Source organism: Balaenoptera physalus, assembly GCF_965194825.1.
Source record: "Balaenoptera physalus genome assembly, chromosome: 13".
Lineage (NCBI taxonomy): Eukaryota > Metazoa > Chordata > Mammalia > Artiodactyla > Balaenopteridae > Balaenoptera > Balaenoptera physalus.
Window position 1 is genome coordinate 104,830,773 of NC_138892.1, and position 22,277 is coordinate 104,853,049.

At 52.2% G+C, this 22,277-nt stretch overlaps 1 protein-coding gene and 1 pseudogene across 3 annotated transcripts in view; both read right to left on the reverse strand.

The window, feature by feature from the left end:
• PRMT8 (protein arginine methyltransferase 8) overlaps positions 1 to 22,277 on the reverse strand; it is an 85,787-nt gene that overhangs the window by 11,995 nt on the left and 51,515 nt on the right. For both annotated transcript variants that reach the window (XM_082421118.1, XM_082421117.1), the window contains 3 exons: positions 11,750 to 11,892; positions 11,091 to 11,178; positions 4,039 to 4,154 (listed from right to left, as the gene is read on the reverse strand). In XM_082421118.1, the coding sequence (XP_082277244.1) occupies positions 4,039 to 4,154; positions 11,091 to 11,178; positions 11,750 to 11,892 (347 nt within the window). The remainder of the gene's footprint in view (positions 1 to 4,038; positions 4,155 to 11,090; positions 11,179 to 11,749; positions 11,893 to 22,277) is intronic.
• Positions 13,296 to 17,124, reverse strand: LOC309640972 (forkhead box protein R1 pseudogene; annotated as a pseudogene). Its single transcript has one exon. The product of its transcript is annotated as a forkhead box protein R1 pseudogene (transcript).

Sequence of the window (22,277 nt, forward strand, 5' to 3'; positions counted from 1 at the left end):
CATCCTGGGGGCTTCAAAGCCAAGTCCTGTCTCCACAGGAGGGCAGTGGGCAGAGGCGCAGGCGAGGTCAAGGCAGCCAGCCAGCCCAGAGCCTTGTCACGGTGCGGGCTGGCAGCTGTGACATCCTCTGACCTGTCGGTTGGGAAGAGGGTGGGGCTGCAGGTGCAGGGGACTGTGGGAGCCCTCGAAGTCGGTGACATCACTTCAGATGCAAGCCCAAGGATGGGGAACAGGACTAAAGGTCCCTGTGAGCCCGGGTCAGGCGTGCAGAATTCGATGGGGTTAGAAAGCCAGTCCCCTTTTGCCCCGAGAATGCAAGAGCCCTGGGGAGCGTGCCCAGGTAGTGGCCGCCGTGGGCTCCTGCACTCCGCCTGGGAGGACGCACTCACCGCCTTCCAGGAGGTCAATCCTTCCCCATGTCTCCAGTCAGTAGGTCCTGCTTCAGAACTAGCGAGCAGGGCCCACACCAGCCTCTGTAACTTCCACCCACGGAACAAGCCAACGCCCGTTCCTGCTCACGTGGGTCCCCTAAACCTTTTCTTCTCCAGCATAAACTGCCTCTCCTGAGTCATGACGTCTGACGCCTTCACCCTCCTGGTTTGGGACCCACTTCTAGCAGCCTCTGACCTCAAAGCGCACTCTGCCGGCTCCCCCTGGCCAAGCCCCTCCCCACAACATCCCTCGCATAATCCTTTTTTCTGGGACCCGAGTGCAGGGGGGAGGGTCCTTCATTACACGTCACCCTGTTAGTTTGGGCCATTGCCCCCGTTGGGGAAATCTTTTTAGCCCCAGTACCTGTCAGCTTATGACGTTTGCCATCCCTCTCGGCCACGTGTCTGCAGGTCCCTCCAGCCCCAGAACTCTTAGAGCAGCTGTGCTTAACTGTGATTTTGTTAAGGGCTTCGGCAGGGTCCACTGGGCTGGGCTCGCGCTGTCTACACTCACTGACGTTTCCTCTCCTTCTCCACTGGGGCCAGCCCGCCAGGCTCCAGGCTCCTTCCAAGGTCCCTGTCCCTTTCTCTCGGGCGCCCTCTGCCACGGGCCTCGCCTGGTCTTTCCACCCTGCTTCTGGCTCATCTCGGGGGTCTCACCACCTCTGCCCCTGTCCCCACCATTAGACTGGAGCCCTTTAGACGCGGGGTCTGGACGTTATAGTCTGTGCGCCCTCAGTGAGCGATGTAACCCCTGACACTCATCACTCTTCTCCTAAAACTGTCTCCCTGCCTGAGGACTCTCCTTCCCATCCCCTCCCCAGGCCTCTCCTTCAGACCAACCAACTAATCTCTCTGAGACGCATTCACACTATGCCACTCCCTGGATCTAAAGCCTTCCAAGACTTTCTATGGTTTACCTAAAAATATTCAAGCCTCTTGGCCTGGACTCAGAGAGAGACCTGGGAAGTAGACCCCGTGACTCCTCTGGACCTGGTTCCTTTCTGCTCTGTCCTCCGCTCGCTTCTTCACCACTCTCAGCGTGCACAAGAGCAATGGTACGCCTGCACACGCGCACACACACACAGAAACACCCCCTCTATCAGGGACTCCGTCTCTATAGGGTCTCAGATACCAATGTCAGCCCCCAATGCCCTGATAGCATTCTCTAGGTCCTACGGACATTTGCATCTTAACAGGGGCCTCTGAAGGAACAAAAACCGTCCAGGCTGGAAGTATGATCTGCATTAGAATGGGCGCAAGGGAGGAGACTGCTGGTCTCTGGGGTGGGGACAGGCAGCCTGTGCGGGTGACTCAGCTGTGGCTGGGCCTCAGAGACACAGAGGCCTCTGGTCAGGGCCCTCCCTCCTCTCAGGCCCAAAGTGTCCAGAGGCAGACGCGTTATCCTGACCCCCAGAGCCTTGATCCCTTTGCCAGAAGGCTTTCTCTTTCAGCAGCCGCCGCAGCCTCTCTGAGACCCCAGCGAGACCCCTGGCTCGGCCTCAGGCCGCCCCACCAGGCGCAGGGCTCCGCAGGCATCGGTGACTCAGAGGAGCCTCGGCCGATGCTGTCCCCATCACTACATCAGGTTACAAATGGATGTCTCAGAGCAGAAGTCTGGTCAAAACAGAGTCTTAATCATAATAAAGTGTCACAAGCCGCAACGTTAATAGCGATGAAAATAGCAATTAAGTGTGTGAAGAAGGGCAAGTGTTTTCCCCAGGAAGATGGTGCTGAGCACATTAGCGAGAGCTGACGGACGGCTCTCCTGGTGGCAGAAGCAAACACAGCCGTCCTTGCCCTTCTCAGAGCTCAGGAAGAAAGGTGACAGGCATGAAGGGCCCAGAGCTCCAGCCCCCCCATACCCACAGTCCCAGGCTGCACTCAGGTGTAACTAAGGAGAGACCCTTGCCTGTTCCTGGCTGGAGGGGGAGAGGAAGGAGGGGGGGGACAGAGCAGGCCAGTCTGGGACCAGCCATGGACGTGCACAAGTGCCGTGGCCACACCTGCAGGGCAGGGGCAGAGAGCGACCCAGGGCCCAAGCACATTGAAGGAATCTTATCCCCATGCCACCATGGGCAGACGCCTATCGGTTCCATACAGCTGCCATGCGTCATTTTGGCAGTCAGTTGCACCAGGAGATTTCTACTCATACTACAATATTGGCAGCAATGTTTTGCACTATGGGTGAGTTATTTGCGGTGTACTTTACTGGATCTTGTTTGGGAAGCCAGAGAGAGAGGCTTCGGGGACAGAGGGGCTGGTGGGAAGAAATAAAAGGACGTTTGCACCTCATCAACCCTGCCTGGACTCAGAAAGGGCCGAGTTAAGAAGCAGCAAAACCCTTCGGTGCGTGCGAGGCCAAGGCTTAGACTTGGAGCCAGAATGCTCAGGCAGGATGTTCCAAAAGGGAGGCGGTGTCTATCTGATGGGACCTGTACGAGGTACATCTAGTTTTATCTGTCCTCTGAGGTCCCTTTTAAATGCCACGGTGACAAGGCTTGCATTTCTTCTCAGGAAGACTGTGACCAGGGACGAGGGACCGTTCTCACCTGGACAAAGCAGCCGTTTGCATCAGTCCTGCAGACACCTCCCCTCACCCCTGGGCTCTTCCCCGTCGCGTCCCCCCAGCGTTGCTGAAAAAGCAGTGATGTGCACAGGACCAGGGCAGGCAGGTGTGCCTCAGCAAGATGAGGGCTGGGAGGGCTGACGACAGCTGACACAGTGAACCCAGATTCTTCGATTAAAACATTAACTTGAAGCCTATGAGACTGATGTCTTTCTAGACTTTAGAAAAAGCAGTGAAATATCAAGAGTGTTCCATCGTTGGACAGGATAGATTAGCATACGTAAATGAAGATAAATTAGCATATGTAAATGCAGATACTTAGAAAAAGGGTTGGACAGATCAGCTCCTCCTGTGGACAGCGGTTGCCTCTAGGAGGAGTGTGGGGCTGGAAGGGAGGGGAGGTCTGGGGGGGCTTTGATCTGTACCCTGGCAAGTTCGGCACGTCTGGATAGTTAGCGATAAGAATGCACTGGGTAAGGACAGGTCTGCCGAGGATGCCGGCAAGCTGTTCTCCGTCTGCGCTGAAGAAAGCCTCGGAGGACAAGCCGGGAGGGCCCGTACCAGCAAGGGCACTCAGGAGGAGGGGAGCCTCGCGCGGCGGGGTCACAGGTGTGCTTAGAGGGGCGGGCGTGAGGCTGCTTACACAGCGGGTTGGGGTGTGGGACTTCGTGCCTGAGAGGCCGGCCCCCTCGGAATGGAGGGGCTTCCCCCGACCTGAGCCTCCAGGATGTCCTCCCTCTGATGCTCCTCCAAGCCCATCCGACACCCCTCCCCCCCTCACAGCACCAAGCGACATGCACCGACCACCCCCCACCTGTGCCACGTGGAGTCCAGTGGCTCTCTCGCCCCAGCTCTGCTCAGTGACAGTGCCGGCTTTGACGGGTCACCATGGGCTGCCAGAGGCTCTGGCCAAGGTGACCTTGCCTCACAGCTTGGGGCCCTGCAGGAGCTGGCGTGGCCTTTACTCTAGGCCCAAGCATCCAGGTGGCACAGCAAGGTCCCCGCACACCCAGGCCCGAGCAAGAAGCGTCTGCAGACCTTTATTAAACAGGCATTGGTCACCACTTGCTTTGGGTCCACGATGTCCACCAGGGGCTCCTTCATGGCAACGTCCCGGATGCAGGTCATGTCAAAGCCATAGACATTCTCCCACCCTGTGGGAACAGAGCGAGGAGTGAGGGCTGGCAGCGGGACCCCCAGAAGTCTCCCGACCCTCCTGAGTCCTAGAGGGTGGGGGGCAGCTTGTGTTCCCCTGCCTGAGGAGAGGAGAGTTGCTTGCCTGGTGGAGAGCTTTGCAATGTGCCAGACGCTCATTCACACCATCTCACTTGTACACGTCCCGCTCTAGGGTTAGGAAAAGTAAAGCTCAGAGAGGCTGAGAAACTTCCTCAAGGTCACACAGCCAGACTCCCACAGGGTCAGGACTAGAACCCAAATTCCTGATTCTCCTGTACCTGCTCTCCTGCCCCCTCTCTGAGCCTCAGAGTTCCCTACGAACTCTCTCCTCTGCCGTCCACATTTCTACCCCGGAGCCTTTGTTCCATTCGTTCTCCACACCTACAAGGCCCATCTCTTTCCCTCCTCCCATCCCCGCCAGCTGAACCTCTCAAGCGGCAGAAAGAAACATGGGCTTTCAGTGAAACAGGCTGCAGTTTGAATGCCAGCACCACCACCGACTGGCCAGGCCCTTGTGCAAATTTCCTAACCTCTCTGAACCTCCATTTTCTCAACTGAAAAAGTGAGGGGCAGGGGCAGGGGTGGTCCAGGAGAGGCCTTGACTTTCTCACTCGCCATGATGTTCTCACTAAAGATCCATTTCATAAGACATATCCCCCCGTTGGGGCACAAAGCACCCCCACGGTGCTCCTTGGCCCCTTGGGGCTGTTCACAAGATGCTTTAAGCAGGGGACGTATTCAGGATGCAGGGTTGGAGAGTAAATGAATGCAGGTCTGGTGGTCCAAGATCACCCTTAAATGATGGTAATCATTGATTGATCACCTAGCCCTGGCCAGACCCTTCACTGAATCTCCCCAGCAACCCCGTGAGGATACCTCCATACGACAGATGAGAAAACAGGGGCTTGCAGAAGCTGGCATCCGGCTCACAGGCAGTATCTGGCCCAGTATCCCACAGCAGGGAAACCGTGGAGCTGGGGCTCAAACCCGGCTTGGGTCCTAATCCTTCAGCTGCACTGACTCAGTCGTGAGAGCAACCAGGAAAGCCATTTGCTCTCCCCACAGCTCAGAGCGTGCCTGAGCGGAGTCTTTAGTTACTGGCCAGCTGAAATCTCACTTGTCCGTTTATTCAGAGGGGTTTAGAAATACACTGCAGTAGAGACGCTATTCTCTAAAATCTTACAGGATTAATTTTTTTTTAAATGTTCACCAAACAAATGGTACCTTAGGGAACTCATGAGCCTGCACGTGTTTAGGAGAGGGGGGTGGGAGGAGGGAGGTGTGAATGATCAGGGAAAGCTGTGCTCCTTTTACTCAGATTCTTTTCAAGGGCACACAAAGACCTTCCTCGGGGAGAGGAGGCCGAGAAAATAAGCATCTCCCAGAGGGTGAGCACTTGTGAAATTCTGGCTTGAGGATAAGATGCCAGTCAGATCCCATTATATACACGAGGCTGGTGCCAAAGTCCCAACTGAACCTACCTATGTTTGGGGAAGTGTGTCAACAGCACATGCTTCAGAGAAGACCTCCTTCTAGAATCTGGAAATGGCTGTCCATGCTCACCCAGATAGAATATGCACACCAAAACACACCGCCTTTGTTTAAAACCCTTTCTCAAGAGACCTGCAGCCACGTACCTGCTCTTTCCCTCTCCTGGCCCTGCTTTAAGTTAAGGTTCAGTGAAAAAGTTAGGCAGATATCTAAGAGTCTATGTGGGTAATGGTTAAAGTCCTGGGCTTTGGGCTTCAAATCTGGGCTCTGCTGTTTATTTGCTGTGCAAGTCTAGGCAAGAATTTAACCTCCCAAAGAGTTGGTTTCTTCTTTAAAATGGAGATGACGATCATGATAGTTACTCTATAGAGTTGTTAAGAGGAATAAATGTGATAATTTATGTAAAGTACATAAGACAGTGCCTGGCCCATAGAAAGCCCTTGATACACAATTGTTGCTGTCCTTATGTGGTCTGCGCTCTGGCTTTGCCACCATCCAAGCTGTGTGACCGTGGCAGATCAGTCCCCTTATCTCTGGCTTGTTTTGTAAAGTGAGGAGTTTGGTTCAGTGGTTCTGTGTTCCAGAATCATCTGGGACACTCTTTAAAATACAGATTCCTGGACCACAACCAGACTTGCTGAATCAGAATCTCCAGATTTGCGCCCCAGTGAGCTGGAATTTTCACGTCTACCTAGGCAATTCCAGCCAGTTAGAAATCCTTGGGCTAAATGATTTTCGAAGTCCCTTCCAGTCCAATTTTCAAATGGACTTAAAGTCTCAAATGGCCATTGTGACGCCTTCCCCAACGACTCTCAACCATGGGCCCTCTCCTCCTGTATCCTCAGCACCTACAGCAGAGAATCTGGCACAGTAGAGGTCCACGGATAACGCTTTTTTAATTGGAATGTATTCCCAAACTTTTAAGCCTGCCCTGCTTCACAATGCCTCGTGTTTTAGTTATCTTCTTAGGGGTTAATTCGTGTCTTATCTCCCCAGCCAGACTGCCCCACTTGCAGTTATTCAATGACCGATCAGCCAGGACATTAGATTTTTTTCTCTCCTTTCTGCTGACCATTCATTTCCCACTAGCTTCTTTACCATACGCGAGGCAGGGATGGGAGAGGATAGAAGACATCAAGCACACTAATCTTTTGTTGTAATTCTGTCTTGTCTATTGAATGAGTGAATGGGGGGTGAGGGTCATCAGCCACCAGGAAATATTGAAATTAATTTTCTGGGGATTAAAAAAAATAACATCAGAAGGACCTGTGAAGTTTAGTTTATGTATTAAAACAAACTCTTGAAAAGGACCATGCTATGGTGCAATGAATGTAACTAAAGCAGCAACAAAGCCCAGACCTACCATAACTGCAGACCAGATAGACTAAAAGTCCCACCTTAATGGCCTGGAAGAGGAAAAGGCATGCTCTTCTCTGGGCATAAATTATGCATCTGTCTCTACTGTCCAGCATTACTCACAAGGTCCAGCATTAATAAAAATTACAAGACACATGGAAAAGAAAGAAAAATATGACCCATCACCAAAAGAAAAAATAGTCGATAGAAACAGACTCAGAGATCAGGTGTTGGGATTATCTAACAGAGACGTTCAAGTACCTGTAATAAATATTTTAAAGAATCTAATGGAGGAACTTCCCTGGTGGCGCAGTGGTTAAGAATCAGCCTGCCAGTGCAGGGGACACGGGTTTGATCCCATGTCCGGGAAGATCCCACATGTCACGGAGCGACTAAGCCCATGCACCACAACTACTGAGCCTGCACTCTAGAGCCCGCGAGCCACAGCTACTGAGCCTGTGCTCTAGAGCCCGCGAGCCACAACTACTGAGCCCATGCACTGCAACTACTGAGTCCGAGTGCTGCAACTACTGAAGCCCGCGCACCTAGAGCCTGTGCTCCACAACAAGAGAAGCCACCTCAGTGAGAAGCCCGCACACCGCAACGAAGAGTAGCCCCCGCTCGCCGCAACTAGAGAAAGCCCGCGCACAGCAACGAAGACCCAATGCAGCCAAAAAATAAATAATAAATTTTTTTTAAAAAAGAATGTAACCTGTAGAGAGAGACTGCCTATTATTTTTTTTAAAAAGAATCTAATGGGAAAAACATGCATGAACAGATGAAGAATTTCATCCGTGAGATGGGAACTATAAAAAAGAGCCAATGGAAATGCTGGAAGTGAAAATCACAGTATCAGAGACGAAGAATTCTTCCAATGGGCTTATGAGCAGAATGGATATATCAGAGGACATAATAAACCTGAAAACAAAGACAGGAATATGAAAGACCAGAAAACAAATTTCACTCTTCATTGGAGAGACCTGTAGCTACATAATCCCTCCCTTCCCTGGCCCAAGTAATTTGAGCTTCCCTGCTAGGGCAAATGGGACTGCCTCAGAGAAAATCAGAGCAAGTGCCACCAGGTGCCACTTACAGCTTCTCCTCTAGACAGAAAGGAAGGTGGGTATAATAGTTTAATACATTTTAGGCTCTTAGATCAAAGTCAGCTCCTGGCGTAAAATAGGCTAGAAATAGAACTCTGGATGTCGGGGTGGTGGTGGAAGGGAAACCCATGGAGAGCATCTGAGCCCTCCAAGAGGTTCTGCCCTTCAACCCTTCAGCTACAGGCACCACCGAACCTACACGAGGGGTTCCTTGTCGTCTTCTCGTCGGTGGGGAAGCTGGTGCCCATCCTCTGACCCTCAGCAGGTTCTAGATTCATGTACTGGGAAAAAAATCAAATAGAATATCTACCAAATTTCCTTCCAATTCTGAGATTCTAGAAATCCCCAGAGTAAAAAAAAATTTTAATGATTGCTCCTCTCTCAGGGTTAAACCGTCCACCTTGCACATCTGTCTGCTGGTTTACTTCTATTCCTTCATTTACTTTCTCATTCATTCACTCAACAAAATATGTGCTGTGAGCCTCGTACATGACAATCATGTCTCTCTTTCTCTGTGTTCTCTAGTAGTCGGTGAGCAAATTGAGGGCAGGTTCTGTATTTCACTCATGCTTGTGTTCCCGCGTTGCACGTGGTTGAGAAAGGAGGGGAGGGGAGGAGAAGGGGGGAGGGAAGGGGAGAAACTGTTTTCTTAATTTCCTTTCTGCAAGGGACTGGGCGTGTCTCCCTCTCCTGCCCCACTTGAAGATTTTTCTTTTTTAGCTGGTTCTTGAGCCAACTGGAATTTGCTTACAATTGTTCCCTTGACAATCATTAACCTTTATGCTTTCACTCTTGATTAAGAGCTCAGAGCAATCAAAATCCCTGTTTATTTAAAACAGATTTCTAAATGGGCTTGCTTCCTTCACTAAAAACAGAAACAGGGCATTAAAAAAGAAAACGTTTAAATAGAAAACTTGAGAATATGTTAAATAAAATTTAAAGGTGTGTTTGATTTTTCGTTTTGGGGGGAGTGGTGTTGACAGACTACAGAGATTCCACAAGAAAAAATGGGGCTGACTTTTAATTTTCTTTTCTTTTTCAGAAGGTATGAACATTGCAATGGGCAGGACAAGACTCCACCCCATGGTCTCCAGTCCTGGGCTGGTACCTGAGTAGCGGCCAGTGCCCCAGCGCCTGTCGGGACTGGTCCAGTCCTCACTGCAAGATGCGTGAGCCCAAGGTCCATGATCCAGGCGAGGAGGAGGGTGAGGTATGTTTGCTTTTAAACCATGAGGAAGTTCCTTAAAGAGCTGTGTCGAGGGTCGGAGCTCAATCAGTATTTAGTGCACGTGAGAACAAACAATGGGCCTGAATGTTCTCCGCCAAACACGATTTATACAGTTACGGCAAGAACTCCAAAAACAGCATTACCACGCAGCTCCAGGGCAAAATATGTCCTATTTATATATGCATTTGATCAACATTCACTGTTGAGCTCATTCTGAAACTTATCAGGAGGGCACATCTGTCCTAGATTCTGAGCCACTGGAGGCCAACAAGCTTGGCAGTGAGGCTCGGGGGCCAGAGCCATGAGCAGGAAGGGGTTTAGTGATACACTCGGAGACCAGGCTGGTGCATGCAGCACCGAGAACTCTCACGTCCCTTAATATATATCACCTCACTTAATCCTCATGGCAAGTCTACAGGATTGGGGATTTCATCTCCACCGAGGCTCGGAGATGTTAGGTAATTTGCTCACGGTCACCCATAGGATGTGAAGCCAGGGCTGGCCAACTTCACAGCAGGATCATCTAACCTCGGCCCCCCTACCTCTCATTGTTTATCGAATGTTGGAAATGATGCCAGAAGGGCTGTAGGCATAGGGCACAGAGCCTCAGACAATCGTCCCATTTCTGTCTTCTCCTGAACCCATCTCTGAACTTCATGCTCTGAGTTTATATTTCCAGAAGGGTGTGAACACACACGCAGATGCACTCATGCTGTGGCACAGCCCAGCTGTGGTATCGCCAGCAGCACGAACAATGATTAGATAGCACAAGACTTTGTTGAACTCTGGAGGCCTAGCCTCTGGGGGCAGGAGGCCCATCTGTTCCGTCTGGGAACCCCTCCACTGTAGGTAGTCTTGCCAAGGGGGTTTAGCACTGCAGGGGCCGAAACCCAGATCTGCAGAGCCCATTAGACCGTTTGGAATTTCTGCTCGTGCTTTGGTTGCATCGCACACGTGCCCGCTTGTGTGGGGGGGGTCTTTGCCCCTTGGTCGTTTTAGTTCTGGCTGAGGACACACAGCTGTCTCTAAACCTTATGAAAACATAATCCGTTTAATCTCGCGGAGGACCAGGTTTGGGTCACGGAGAATGGTTACCCTTTAAATGAAATAGAACACAACAACCCTTTGGGGACCAGATAAAACGTTGGAGGGTCTGGGTCGCTTTTTTCTAAGAGAACACGTTTTCAGCTGATGGACATAATGAACACAGGTGCGGATAAGTCCCCTGCCTGCCCCTGACACCTACATGCCCAGCCCCCATCTCTCCCCGTATTTTACTTAATGTGAAGCAGAATCAGTATTATGCTAAAAAGTTTGAAGGGTACAAAAGCATGGTTCAAAAACGACTGGCCTGGCCGGAGACCCCGCGGTCCCTGCCCCTGCGTGGACGCTGGGGATAAATGACCCTTAACAGCTTCCAGCCCCCCGGAAAGCTCTGCAAAACCTCGGCTTCTACTGCTTGGTTCATTTTCCATTCGCACTGTGTTCATTCTCTCCCCGCTTTATCTCCCACCAGCCGCGCTGCTTGTTTCCTCTCTGTAGAACCCCACTCTTGGGACCAGGGGAAAATATCCAGAGAGAAGAATCCAGAAAGCGTCATAGGTAAACTCCAGAGGCACAGCAGGTGTGTCCGCGAGAGCAGCCGCACATCCTCGGCCCTCTGAAGCGCTTTCCACCCCAAACGCGCAAAAATAAGTAAATAAAAAATCTCAACAGCCAATCAGAAGGTGACTTACAGTGGATTTTGAAGTCCTTGTACTGTCTGTCCTCAATTGCTACCACGTACAATGCTGCCCGGTCTGGAAACATAAGCCCTCCAGGTTTCTGTTGATGAATTGTGGAGAAATGGGTCTCGTAATCTATTCACCTGACAAAGACATCACATTTTTGAACTGCACATAGAGTCACCAGACAGGCACCCCCTTGCCAGGATTTCTCACTCAGCAGACTGTCTGTCACCTTGGCCAGGACTAGGGTTGGGCAGGGAAGCTCACTTCTGACTTTGGTACATGGGAAAACTCAAGGGGCCGAGGTGGGGTCAATGGGACACATGGGGAGGGGCAAAGGTATGTCCAGTGAGGGACGGTGGAAGATGTTTTAACTTTTGAGCCTGGAGAAGCCAAGGTCAAAGCACGCTGGGCTCTCTGGCAGCCATGCAAGTCCCTAGCACTTGTTGACTGGCACAGACTTTGGACAGCAAAGAATGGGTGTCAATTATACCAAAAGAGGCCAAGGTTAGACCTAAGAAAGCTCATTCTGGCCCCAGAAGCAAATCTAGCTTAAAGAGAGGGGCCTGGAAGCGGTGGCTGTGTTCTTCCTAGGCTGCAGGCGGTAGGGCAGAGCAGCACGGCGGCCGGCAGAGCAGCAGCGAAGGGGCGGCACGCGGCAGGCTCACCAGCCACTTGTCCCTGGCGAAGATGACGGTGTTGAGCATCGATTCATAGAACAGGCAGTAGCCCATCCACTCGCTGATGATGATGTCCACCTTCTCCACGGGCAGCTCCACCTCCTCCACCTTCCCCTTGAATATGGTGATGACTGGAAAATAAGAACCCCACGGCCACGCTTTTCGGGCACCGTGACCGGGAGCCATGAACACCCCACATCAGCACCCGATCCATCTACAGGCGTCAGCGCTGTTCTGACTCTCCTTCTAGGAGGTGGCATACCTCCCCCTTCACCAAGCTAGTTTACCCTAAGAGGATTGACAACTCTTTGCATGTTCCCCCTAAAACGTATTGCGCAGTTGCTATGTGCCTGGCACTGTGCTAAGCCCAAGACAGGCACCTGTCCTGTCATCGTCCAACGAGTCTTTGAAGTAAACACTCTATTCTTATTCTCCTCTATAAGGAAACTGAGGCTTAGAGGGGTTAAATGATGACCGTGCAAACAGAGCCCGGGTCCGATAAGCAGCGACTCTCACACTCATCGGCGTCCCCACCCCATGTCAGGCTACCGCGATGATTCAAACCCACAGCAGGAAGAGAAGCTGCCTCTCCTACCCTTGTATCTGTTCACAGCCTGGGCTCAGCCCCACGGGGTGCCCATCTAGAGCTGGAGAGGAAGGAAGTTTGGTGTTTTGACAAGAGCATGGGCTTCGCACTCAGGAAAACTGGGTTTAAGTGCTGGATCTTCTCATTATCAGCTGTATGACTTTCCGCAAGTTACTTGACCCAACCGAACTCCAGTTCCCCAGAGAACAACCAGGGGAAGTGATATCTACATAGTGGGAGGTTGTACTGATGTAATGAAATGTCACAGGTGAAGTGAAGGCTCGCAGTTGGGGCTCTAGAGAAGGCAAGCATTATCTGGCACCGTCTCCTTGGTGACCGGCTGATGGAGAGGTAAAGGGGGTAAGATCAGGACAAAGGCCCTTCTCTAAACGGCCTCTGCTCCTGAGTCCCTTCCAAGACCCATCCCTCTGTGGCAGGAGAAACTTCTCAGTTGAGTTTTTGATCATTTGACGTAGACATACACAGAGTTTTGGAATCTCGTTTTGCATTCAGAGCAAAAGCTATCTTAGATGCCACGGGCTGTGCAATTGACACAGGGTGATGTATTGGTTGGCTGGTCCCATCAGAACCTTTCCTCTGGAAGGAAACTCTGTTTGCACCATCCTCTGAAAAAACCACCCAATGCCTGAGCTTTTCTGGGAAAACTAAACAATGGCCTGTACTCAGGAGTAAAAAACAAAGGAAAACACCACCTCTGTCCTGAATCTGAGTTTCCTGAAAATTAATGTGGATGACAGACTCCTAGACGGCAAACGGCACTCAGGTCACCGGCTTTACTCCCCGCCCTCACAGTGGATGGTGCTGGGGTGCCGATCAGCAGTGTCTAATGATGATTTGCTCTCCAGGGCATGGTGTTTAATCAAAGCTTAATCAGATAAGGCCCCTCTGGAAGGAGTAGTAGTCAGGCACTTTGGGCACAAAGTGGGGTTCTCTTTTTTTTTTTTTTTTTTGCTGCAGATAACTTTAATAAGGCACGGGCTGACGGTTGGTTTGTGGAACTAAAGGTCGAAGAGGGAGGGCATCACATCTGGCTGGCTCATGCACTGTTGGATATTTTCCAGCCCAGTTTGAAGGCCAAGGTGCTGGCCTCCTCTGCAAAGCGGCGGTGCGCCTCGTGGGTCAACTTCCAGAGGCAGGATCAGGGCCTGCATGCCGACCGGCACTTTCTCAAAGCTGTCTCGGAAGCAGAGATCGTGACGCCCGGTATTCTTCCAGCCTTCAGGAGCCATCCAGAAAAAGGGGAAATGTTGTCGAGTGAAACTGTAGATCTGTTACACGTTGAGGCCACAGGGGGAACCGTTTCTTACTGCCAGTGCAATTAGGTGGAAGTAATTGAGAGGGGGCCGGGACCAGGGCCTCCTCTCCTGGCTGCTGGCTTGCCGAAGCCTCCGACTCTGGAGCGGGGCCCTTTTGTGAGGGGACGGGAGAGCCACCGCGGAGCTGTCATCCTGTTCCTCAGCCTCCTCCTCCTCTGTGAGCTCCCAGTTGCTGGGGGAAGAGGCAAACCGCTTCCGAGGGGGATACTGGTCTCCAGAAAGTGATGGCGACTCCACCACTGTGGCCTCTGGGCATTTGGCAGAGTCTTCTTCTTTTGGGGGTGGCTGAGGGCACATTGGCCCTGATCACCCCCCGGCTTGCGTGGTCCTCCTGCTTCCTGCGCACAAGCCCTGCCCCTGGGAAGCAAGAGTAGGAAGGGCTAGTCTTCACCAAAAGGCTCAGAAGGGGAGGGGGCTGTCAAAGCTCTGCTCCTGGGGGCTGGAGACCCAAGGGCAGGAGCTCAAGCTAGAGCAGGACCCAGGATGCAGAAGGGTCATCCACAAGGGGACAAGGCACGGGATTTATGAAAATGCAAATAGAGTACCTAACTTAGTTCTTACTCCGAAAAAGCACTGGCAGATATATGCCGGATCCACCTGCCTAATCATTTGCACGCAAAGCCTGGTTTGTCTTATTTTTGTAAACATTTGAAAGTGTTTTCTTTCTCTTTGCACATCTCTTGAAGGCTCTTCCGTAATGTCTGCACGTGACTGTGGGGCTATGGGTCGGTCCCTCCTCCTGCATTAATCACGACCTCCCTGAGGCCCAGGAAGATGTTTTCTCCTGCCTCTGGTGCCCCATGGCCTCCACTCTGGGTGCCTAGGACAAGGCTCGCCCGTAATTCCATAGACAGGACTCCATAGACCGTGGGAAGCAGAGGTGGACAAGAACTTCTAACCCAGCCCAACAGACAGGAATGTACAGAATATTCCTCGGGTGCCCCCCAGCGAGGGTGCAGGCTGTTCCTGCACTAGCCCTGCTACCCATTAGCTGCTTACCCTGATCAACATGGATACAACAGATGACAGGTAGATGGTAGGTAGATAGATAGATATAGATGATAGATAGATAGATGTAGATGATAGATGGATGTAGATGATAGATAGATAGATATAGATGATAGATGTAGATGATAGATATAGATGATAGATGTAGATGATAGATAGATATAGATGATAGATAGATGTAGATGATAGAGAGATACAGATGATAGATGTAGATAATAGATAGATATAGATGATAGATAAATGTAGATGATAGATACAGATGATAGTTAGATGTAGATGATAGATAGATAGATATAGATGATAGATAGATAGATAGAAGATAGACCATAGGTGCAGTGGATCACAGAACAGCAAAAATCACAGTTTCTGCCTATCAAAGGCAGAAGGAATCAATTAACCCCCTACAATGCTGAACAGCCTGGACCTCTGTCCACTTATCACCCTTCTGCATCCAAATATTTCTGGGAGCAGGCATGACCCCCGCCCCCAACTTGGCTTGTTGAGTAGATGGGCCCTTTGTGAAAGGAAAAATGCACACCTCCCTTCAGTCCAGCTGTGGCCTGGATTCCAGACCCCTTTCATCCCCTTGTCCAGGTGCTTTTGTGCAGTGCCCAACCTTCACAGTCTTACGCTTGGGTCCTGGAGGCAGAAGACTTATATTCTCGTTCCATCTGACAAGTAACCTCCATCAAATAGTTCCTCCCCTCTTTTCCTCAATTTCCTTATCAGGGTAAAAAGGGAGAGAGAGTGAACCTAGAAATCCCTAAGATACTTTGCAGCTCCAACATGCTCTGAGTCTTCAAATATGTATTGAGCATGTGTAAGGCATTCTGCGAAGTTTGCCAGTGGAGACGGCTGACATCAATGAAGAAGCAGTGCCTTCATGTCCAGTCTGACTCTAAATTGCAGCAGTTCCTCAATCCTGATTTTTGAAAAAGAGGCTACATTGTCCCTATGGACCCAAATACAATCGCCCCCCTGAATCATCAGGGATATTCTTCCTGTTTTCCATAGTCGCCACTAGCAACCACTGAAACTCCCCAATGTAAGTTTCCAATCTGCAGAATGCTGCGTTTGTGGTGGGGCTGATGGCAACCAAGTGAGGGCATTGGGTTGTCTCTGAGGCCTGTGTGGGCACATGCAGCCCCGGGCATCTCGTCTCCATGGCAAACCTTTTCAAGGGGGATCTTAGCCACTGATATTTAGGCTCTGATTAGCTACCGGCTGCAGAACCCCACTCCCAATCTGGATCCCACATCATTAAGACTGTGTCACTTCTCGGGATGGCACTGAGGTCACCCTCTGGAGCCTTGTTTCTGTTCCATAAGGATGATGAAATTTTGTTCAACCAGCTGTGACAGGACCCTGGCTGGTAAGTTTTAGAAGGATGTGTCATACGTACGTGTACAACGGGGACCCATGAACTCTAACCTGGGAGATTTTCCCCTGTAACTTCAAGTTCTCAAATTAGACACCCAGATATTTTGGGGGGTTGTTTTCAGTGGGATCTTTTTTCTTTTTGTCTTGAGTGATTATTACAGAAATGTAGTCACTCTGATTCCTGGTCACTCGTTTGACTTTAAAAAAAAAAAATCAGGGCTTCCCTGGTGGCGCAGTGGTTGAGAATCTGCCTGCTAATGCAGGGGATGCGGGTTCGAGCCCTGGTCTGGGAGGATCCCACATGCCGCGGAGCAACTGGGCCCGTGAGCCACAACCACTGAGCCTGCGCGTCTGGAGCCTGTGCTCCGCAACAAGAGAGGCCGCGACAGTGAGAGGCCCGCGCATCACGATGAGGAGTGGCCCCGCTCGCCGCAACTAGAGAAAGCCCTCGCACAGAAACGAAGACCCAACACAGCCAAGAACAAATAAATAAATAAATAAGTTAAAAAAAAAGAAAAAATCAGCCCAGACCCATCTCCTTTGGGCCCCTACTGTGTTCATCAGAGCCAGCTGACCCCACAGAGCCCGAAGTTCATGGTGTCCCCATTGCAGGCCCCTCCCTGGCTCGCAGAGCAGACCCTGTGCCACAGAAGAGTGGGCATGAGGGTCGTGAGCGTGAGGGCAGGGAGCGAGTTACTGGGCCGTGGCGCCGCCCCGATGCCGCCACCCCCCCGCCCCCGTGGCACCAAAGCCACGTGACTCACACGCCTATCTGGGTGACACAGAGCCGGCTGCACACCCCTCCTGAGGGCCTGACCCACCTCCAGCCTCTGATCCCCTCCTCTCCATTGTCTACTTCAGCTTCCTAGTTACAGGACGGAGCAGAGCCCTTGACTCCTCACTGAAATCCTCACCGAGTGGATGGATGGATGAATAAGCAATTTTCAAAAGAGGGTACTGGCTTCAGAGACAAAAGATATTCAAACTAGTCCTAATTCTGAGAGCAAAACACCAGTAGCATTTGACTAGCAGCTGGCAGAGTGATTTCACATATGTTACCTCGATCATCTTCATGGGAACGTGTGTGGACGTGTGTGGTTGGTTTTATTGTTCCATTTGTCTGATGAGAGGAGCAGACTTTGGGACGTCAAAAGGGGAGCCAAAACCTAGGCCTGTCCTGCAGCCTGGTACACGTCACCAAGCTCCCTGAGACCCCTGTCCTGCATCTGCGAGCGGATAGAATCACGACCCGGTTACCCACCGCTGTCAGCAGTGTAAACGCTCCCACCGCACCCAATTCCGGCTCACCCGTGACGTCACCGGCAGCAGGGCTGGGAGAGAACCTCTCGCCGGGCGGTGTGAGTCGGGTCTGGCATGCCTGGGCGACCACCCCACCCAAAGCAGAACCCCCAGTTTTCTCCACTCCTCCATCCTGTCCTTCCAAAGCGCCATCACTGTTTGTAATTCTACTGTGATGTTGTGTGTCCACTTGCTTTTGTGCCTGTCCCCTCCCTGAGACAGAAAGCATCACGAGAGCAAAGACCTGGTCTGTGCCGTCCTCTGCCAACTCCGCGGCACCTGGAGCAGGGCCCGGAGGGCGGCTGACGACTCCCCCCGTCCCCCGGAGTGGTGCACAAAACCCACTCCTCAGATTATTCACGGGCTGCTTCTGATCAGTTAGGAAAGCAGCCATTGCCAGGAGCCACTAGTACAGGTTCATTAAAAACAATTATATCTGATTAATCTCATGCCTTCTTTGGACAGGGCTATTAGTCAAGTTAATGAATGAAATAATCATAACAATAGCTAACATTTATTAGCTGCTAACTGCACATCGTACACTGTTGTGTTTTACGAAGGGCTGTGCTGAGAGACACTTAACCATTGGGCTCTCCAGGAAAGAAGCCCTGATTTGTAGCATCTGCTGATTTCTCCGTGTAAATACTCCCACTGTGGCCAATTTCAAGCCACAAAAATGCCCGCATCCGTTCCGCAAATTCACTGAAAATTTAACTACGCGCCCCAGCGTGCCGTGATTTTACATACGGTAACTATGTACGGCTCACAATGACCCTCTGTGGTCCGTACCACTATTATTCCCATTTCACAGAGCCGGAAACGGAGGCACAGGAGGTTGGGTATCCAAGATCACAAACTGATCTGCCGGAGCTGAGTGTGAACCGGCCAGAGCTCTTAACCACCGTGCCAGCCTTCCACAGGGGTCTGACAAGGCATCCCCTCCACGGCCTCAGGGCGGGGAAGCCGACCAATGATTGTGTGGATTCACAGCTGCTCCCCGACTGTATTCAAGGGTGCTGATTCAGAGCTGAACCGGACCAGCCCATGGGAGCTGCCCCACTCCCCCAGGGCTCCTATCAGTGTGTAGACGACACCACCACGCAGAGAACAGTGACCCCCAAAGAGTAAGGCTCTGGGGGGTCCAAGTAGTTTGTAAGGAAGGATCAAGTAGTTTGTAAGGAAATCTAACAACGTGAGGTTTGATGTGAATGTAAAGTGTGATTCTCAGTTTGGACGCAAAGCGTCCACAGACCGGACACAGGTTAGGAGCTGCTGCTCGCAGCCACGTGAGGGTAGATTGCAGATCGTGGCTGATGCCAGCTCAGCGCCAGCGTGGCACGGTGTTCCCCACAGCTGCTAAGCAAGCCGGAGATGTTAGCAGGGCGGCATCTGGGCCCCTCCAGCCGCCTGGCTGGGTCCTTGGGCGGGGTGAGAGGGACACTGAAGCATGGCCGGAGGAGAAGGGGGCTGAAACCAAAGCAAAGTGTGAGGGAACTGGGGGTGTGTCTCCTGGATCTGTGGGAGAAGGGCTGCCAGGTGAAGGGGCGCCCCCCCCCATTCTCTGTGGTCCCCAAGCGACGACACAGAGCATCGGTCAGGCTGCAGGAAGGCAGGCTCTACCTCGGTGTAAGGAAGTGCTTCGAACGGTCACAGCCCCAGGCGGCTGGTAGTGGGGTCCCCATCAGGGGACTCATCCCAGGACTGGACGGCTGCAAGCATGGAGGGATGTCACAGGAACGGAGAATTCAAGCATCGTCTGTAAGAGGCTTGGGGCGAGTGGCCAGGAATGAGCAAAGTGCAGAACTGTAGGTCTTTCCTACATAAAGGTCCTTCCTTTATGTAAGAAGGACCTACAGTTAATGCCTGTGGTGCGAGGCGCCTCACATGCATTCTATCTAATCCCCCAGGAGCCCTGCAAGCTGGGCATGGAGGTGTCTCCTCCACGGGGAGCCACCTGGCGAAGGCCCTCCTACCGCCTCTCTGTGCATCGTGTTCTTCTCAGGCCTCTCCATCTATGGCACTGATGCCCCAGGGCAGAAGAAGAGAAAGGAGGCATCAACTATTCCCTTTACTTTTCTGAAGAGTAGATGGATTATAATGTTTTCTCTAGAACTAAAAAATTGTCTCAATCCCTGAGCTCCTCTGTCACCTTTCACAAATGAACCCGCATTCCTAAGCATCCCGGCAGCCCACTGGTCTCCTGGGCAGGGAAAGAGAGGAAATGGGAGCTGTCGGTGCTGGAGTGCAAGAGGATAGTCTGAGCACATGTGCGGGCCTCTCGGCGGCAGGAGCCACGTGAAGGCGGCACGTCTGCAGGTGGCTGCGTGGAGGTGTGTGTCTGCCTGGGAACAAACCCATCCCGGGAGCCGTACGGAGGTGGAGAGGGAGGGAGATTGATTGATTCTGGGTAGCAGGTATTTTATGTCCTGGGTTGTTATTTATGTCTCTACACCTACGCTCCCGAGACCCACACAATTGGCTGTTGCAGCGTTTCAAAAGCATTTCCATGGAAGCCAAGCTGTCCTCTTTCTAGTACACGTGCCAAGGCAGAGCGAGCTAGGGCCGAGGACAGGGCCCCGGGGGCCTCGCCAGCTCCACCCACTTGTTGCTCCCCCCGGGGAAGAAGAAATAGAGGCGGCTTTGCCTTGAAAAGGCCCCCAGGACGGTGTGAGGAGTAGGACAGACACGGGGCACGGGGGTGGCTATTCACCTGGGACAACACTTTGTCCCTCCTGGGCCGTCACCTCCTTCGCACAGAATCAAGTGTGAGCCATCAAAATACAGAGCAGGGAACGATTCCCTCCGGGAGTCATGAGGCGGGCTGAGCAAACCAGATGCCACTAGCACACGACAGGCCAGGGGGTATCTGAGGCCCCTTGGAGGGACCTGGCTGGGGGGGCCTGTGTGCAGAGGCAGCGTGGCTCCACCCACCGGAGCCTGAGCCCAGAGACGAGGTGGTCATGCGGGGGGCTGCCCAGCATGGGGGTCGGAGCCCAGCACAGGGTAGCAGGTGCGTGGGCAGGAGGTGGTGACAGTGGGCGACTGTTTACATACGGGGACTGACCCAGTATGTAAACATATTAAGAAGGATGAGAGCCAGGGTTTCACTGTCAGAGGACAGAATCACATGGAAAAGGGGGAAAGATGAGAGGAAACCCCGAGGTGCTGAATTAGAAGCAGGGGTATCACATGAAGGCGTCCGGACAATGTGCATAGATGCGGAAACATGATTACGTCAACGCGTGTCCACATACCTGACACCACAGACGTGAGCATATGTGAGCGCACACACAAATTTTTCCCACGGAGACAGTCTGGGAGCCTCAACACCCTAAAATCAATGGGCACACCTAGCCCCATGTCCTCATTTCTAAAAGCCATTGTCCACTAAAAGGATTCAAGACTCCGCAGGGAAATGGCTGATTCTAGAACAGAGACGTGGAAAGTACGAGATGAGCCTGGGACATTTGTGCCAGAGGATAAGAAAGCTCACGCAAAGTGAAGGGGGTACATGGGCAGGACATAGCGGCAGCTCGAAGGTGCTCCCACGGACCAAGTCAGGGAGAATTTGAGCATCAGAGTTAAGTACTGACACTAACAGTTATAACCGATCGAATAAGAGAGGAAATTAACGGGGAGGAAGGAAGTATTTCCACGGTTCAAAGTACCTCTCCCAGAAAACCTTACTAATCACTAATGAAGGGGGAGAAGGCTGGAGGACATAACCCAGGCCAGGGATCAAGGCAAACGCCGTCGCAACAGGACGCACGTACACTGCGAGGACGCCACCCAGCACGCCATGAGGATGCAGCATCACGGCCGAGGCATCCCTGCACGACGGGTGACCTGAATCCAGCCGTGAGGCGGTGTCCCACGTCCCCAGACTGAGTGACATCCCACAGAACACTGGCCTGTGGTTGTCAAGCATCAAGGCCACGAAGGTTAAGGGGCGTCTGACGGTTCCGGCTTGAAGGAAACCAGGACAGGACAACAAAGTGCAGTGGGCGGGTCAGAACCAAGTCCTCTTGCCGAGAAGGATGCTATCGCATCGGAAGCCCGCCTCAGCTGCAGCCTGAGCACGAGACCTCGGCGGCGGTGGAAGCTGGCCTCCCGATTTGGATGGTTGCGTGTGGCTACGTAGGAAGTGCCCTTGTTTGTAGGAAACACGCACTAACATGTTTAGGGATGACAGGGCATCGTGTCAACAGCCTGCTCCCAGGCTCAGAGGAAAAAACAGCTGTATTTGCCCCTTTTCTGGAAATTGGGATATTCTGAAGGTTAGAAGAAAGAAGAGGAAAAGGAGGAAAGGGAAAAAGGAAGGGGAATAAAAAAATTACAAGAGTTGGAGGCAGGGGAGGGGAGGAGGGATCTCGAGCTGTGAGCCAGAGGGACCTCTGAGGGTGCTGCCCCCTCCCCTCCCGGAGGTCAGGGATTCCTCCCGTTGGGGCGCCCGTCCCCACTCGGCTGTGGCTGCAGGGCCATCACCCTCTGCAGAGGACCGAGATGAGCCAGGGAGGCTGGCCCACCAGACTCCAACAGCTGGAAGCGAGAGAGACAGATACAGGGTAAGGGGGCTGGACAGACCCCCGGGGGAAGGAATCACTGGGCAGTGAAACCAGGGCAGAGGCAGGGGAGGATCCAAATATTCTCTGGAGGCTCCTGAGGGCCCCCAGGGTCGAGACTCAGTAATTCTGAGAGGAATCTGATCCCACAGGTATTTGCACACACCCTCCCCTCCTAAGAGGTTTGAACTTTCACTTTCAGGATTGGCAGGCACTCCCGGTGCTTCCTTGTCCAACTAAACACACTTTGGGAAAGAGCACAGGAACGGCAGCCGAGAGCAGAGGCTCTGCCCCACGTCTCCTAACCTCAGTCTCCACATCTCTCAAGTGGGCAGAAGCACCTG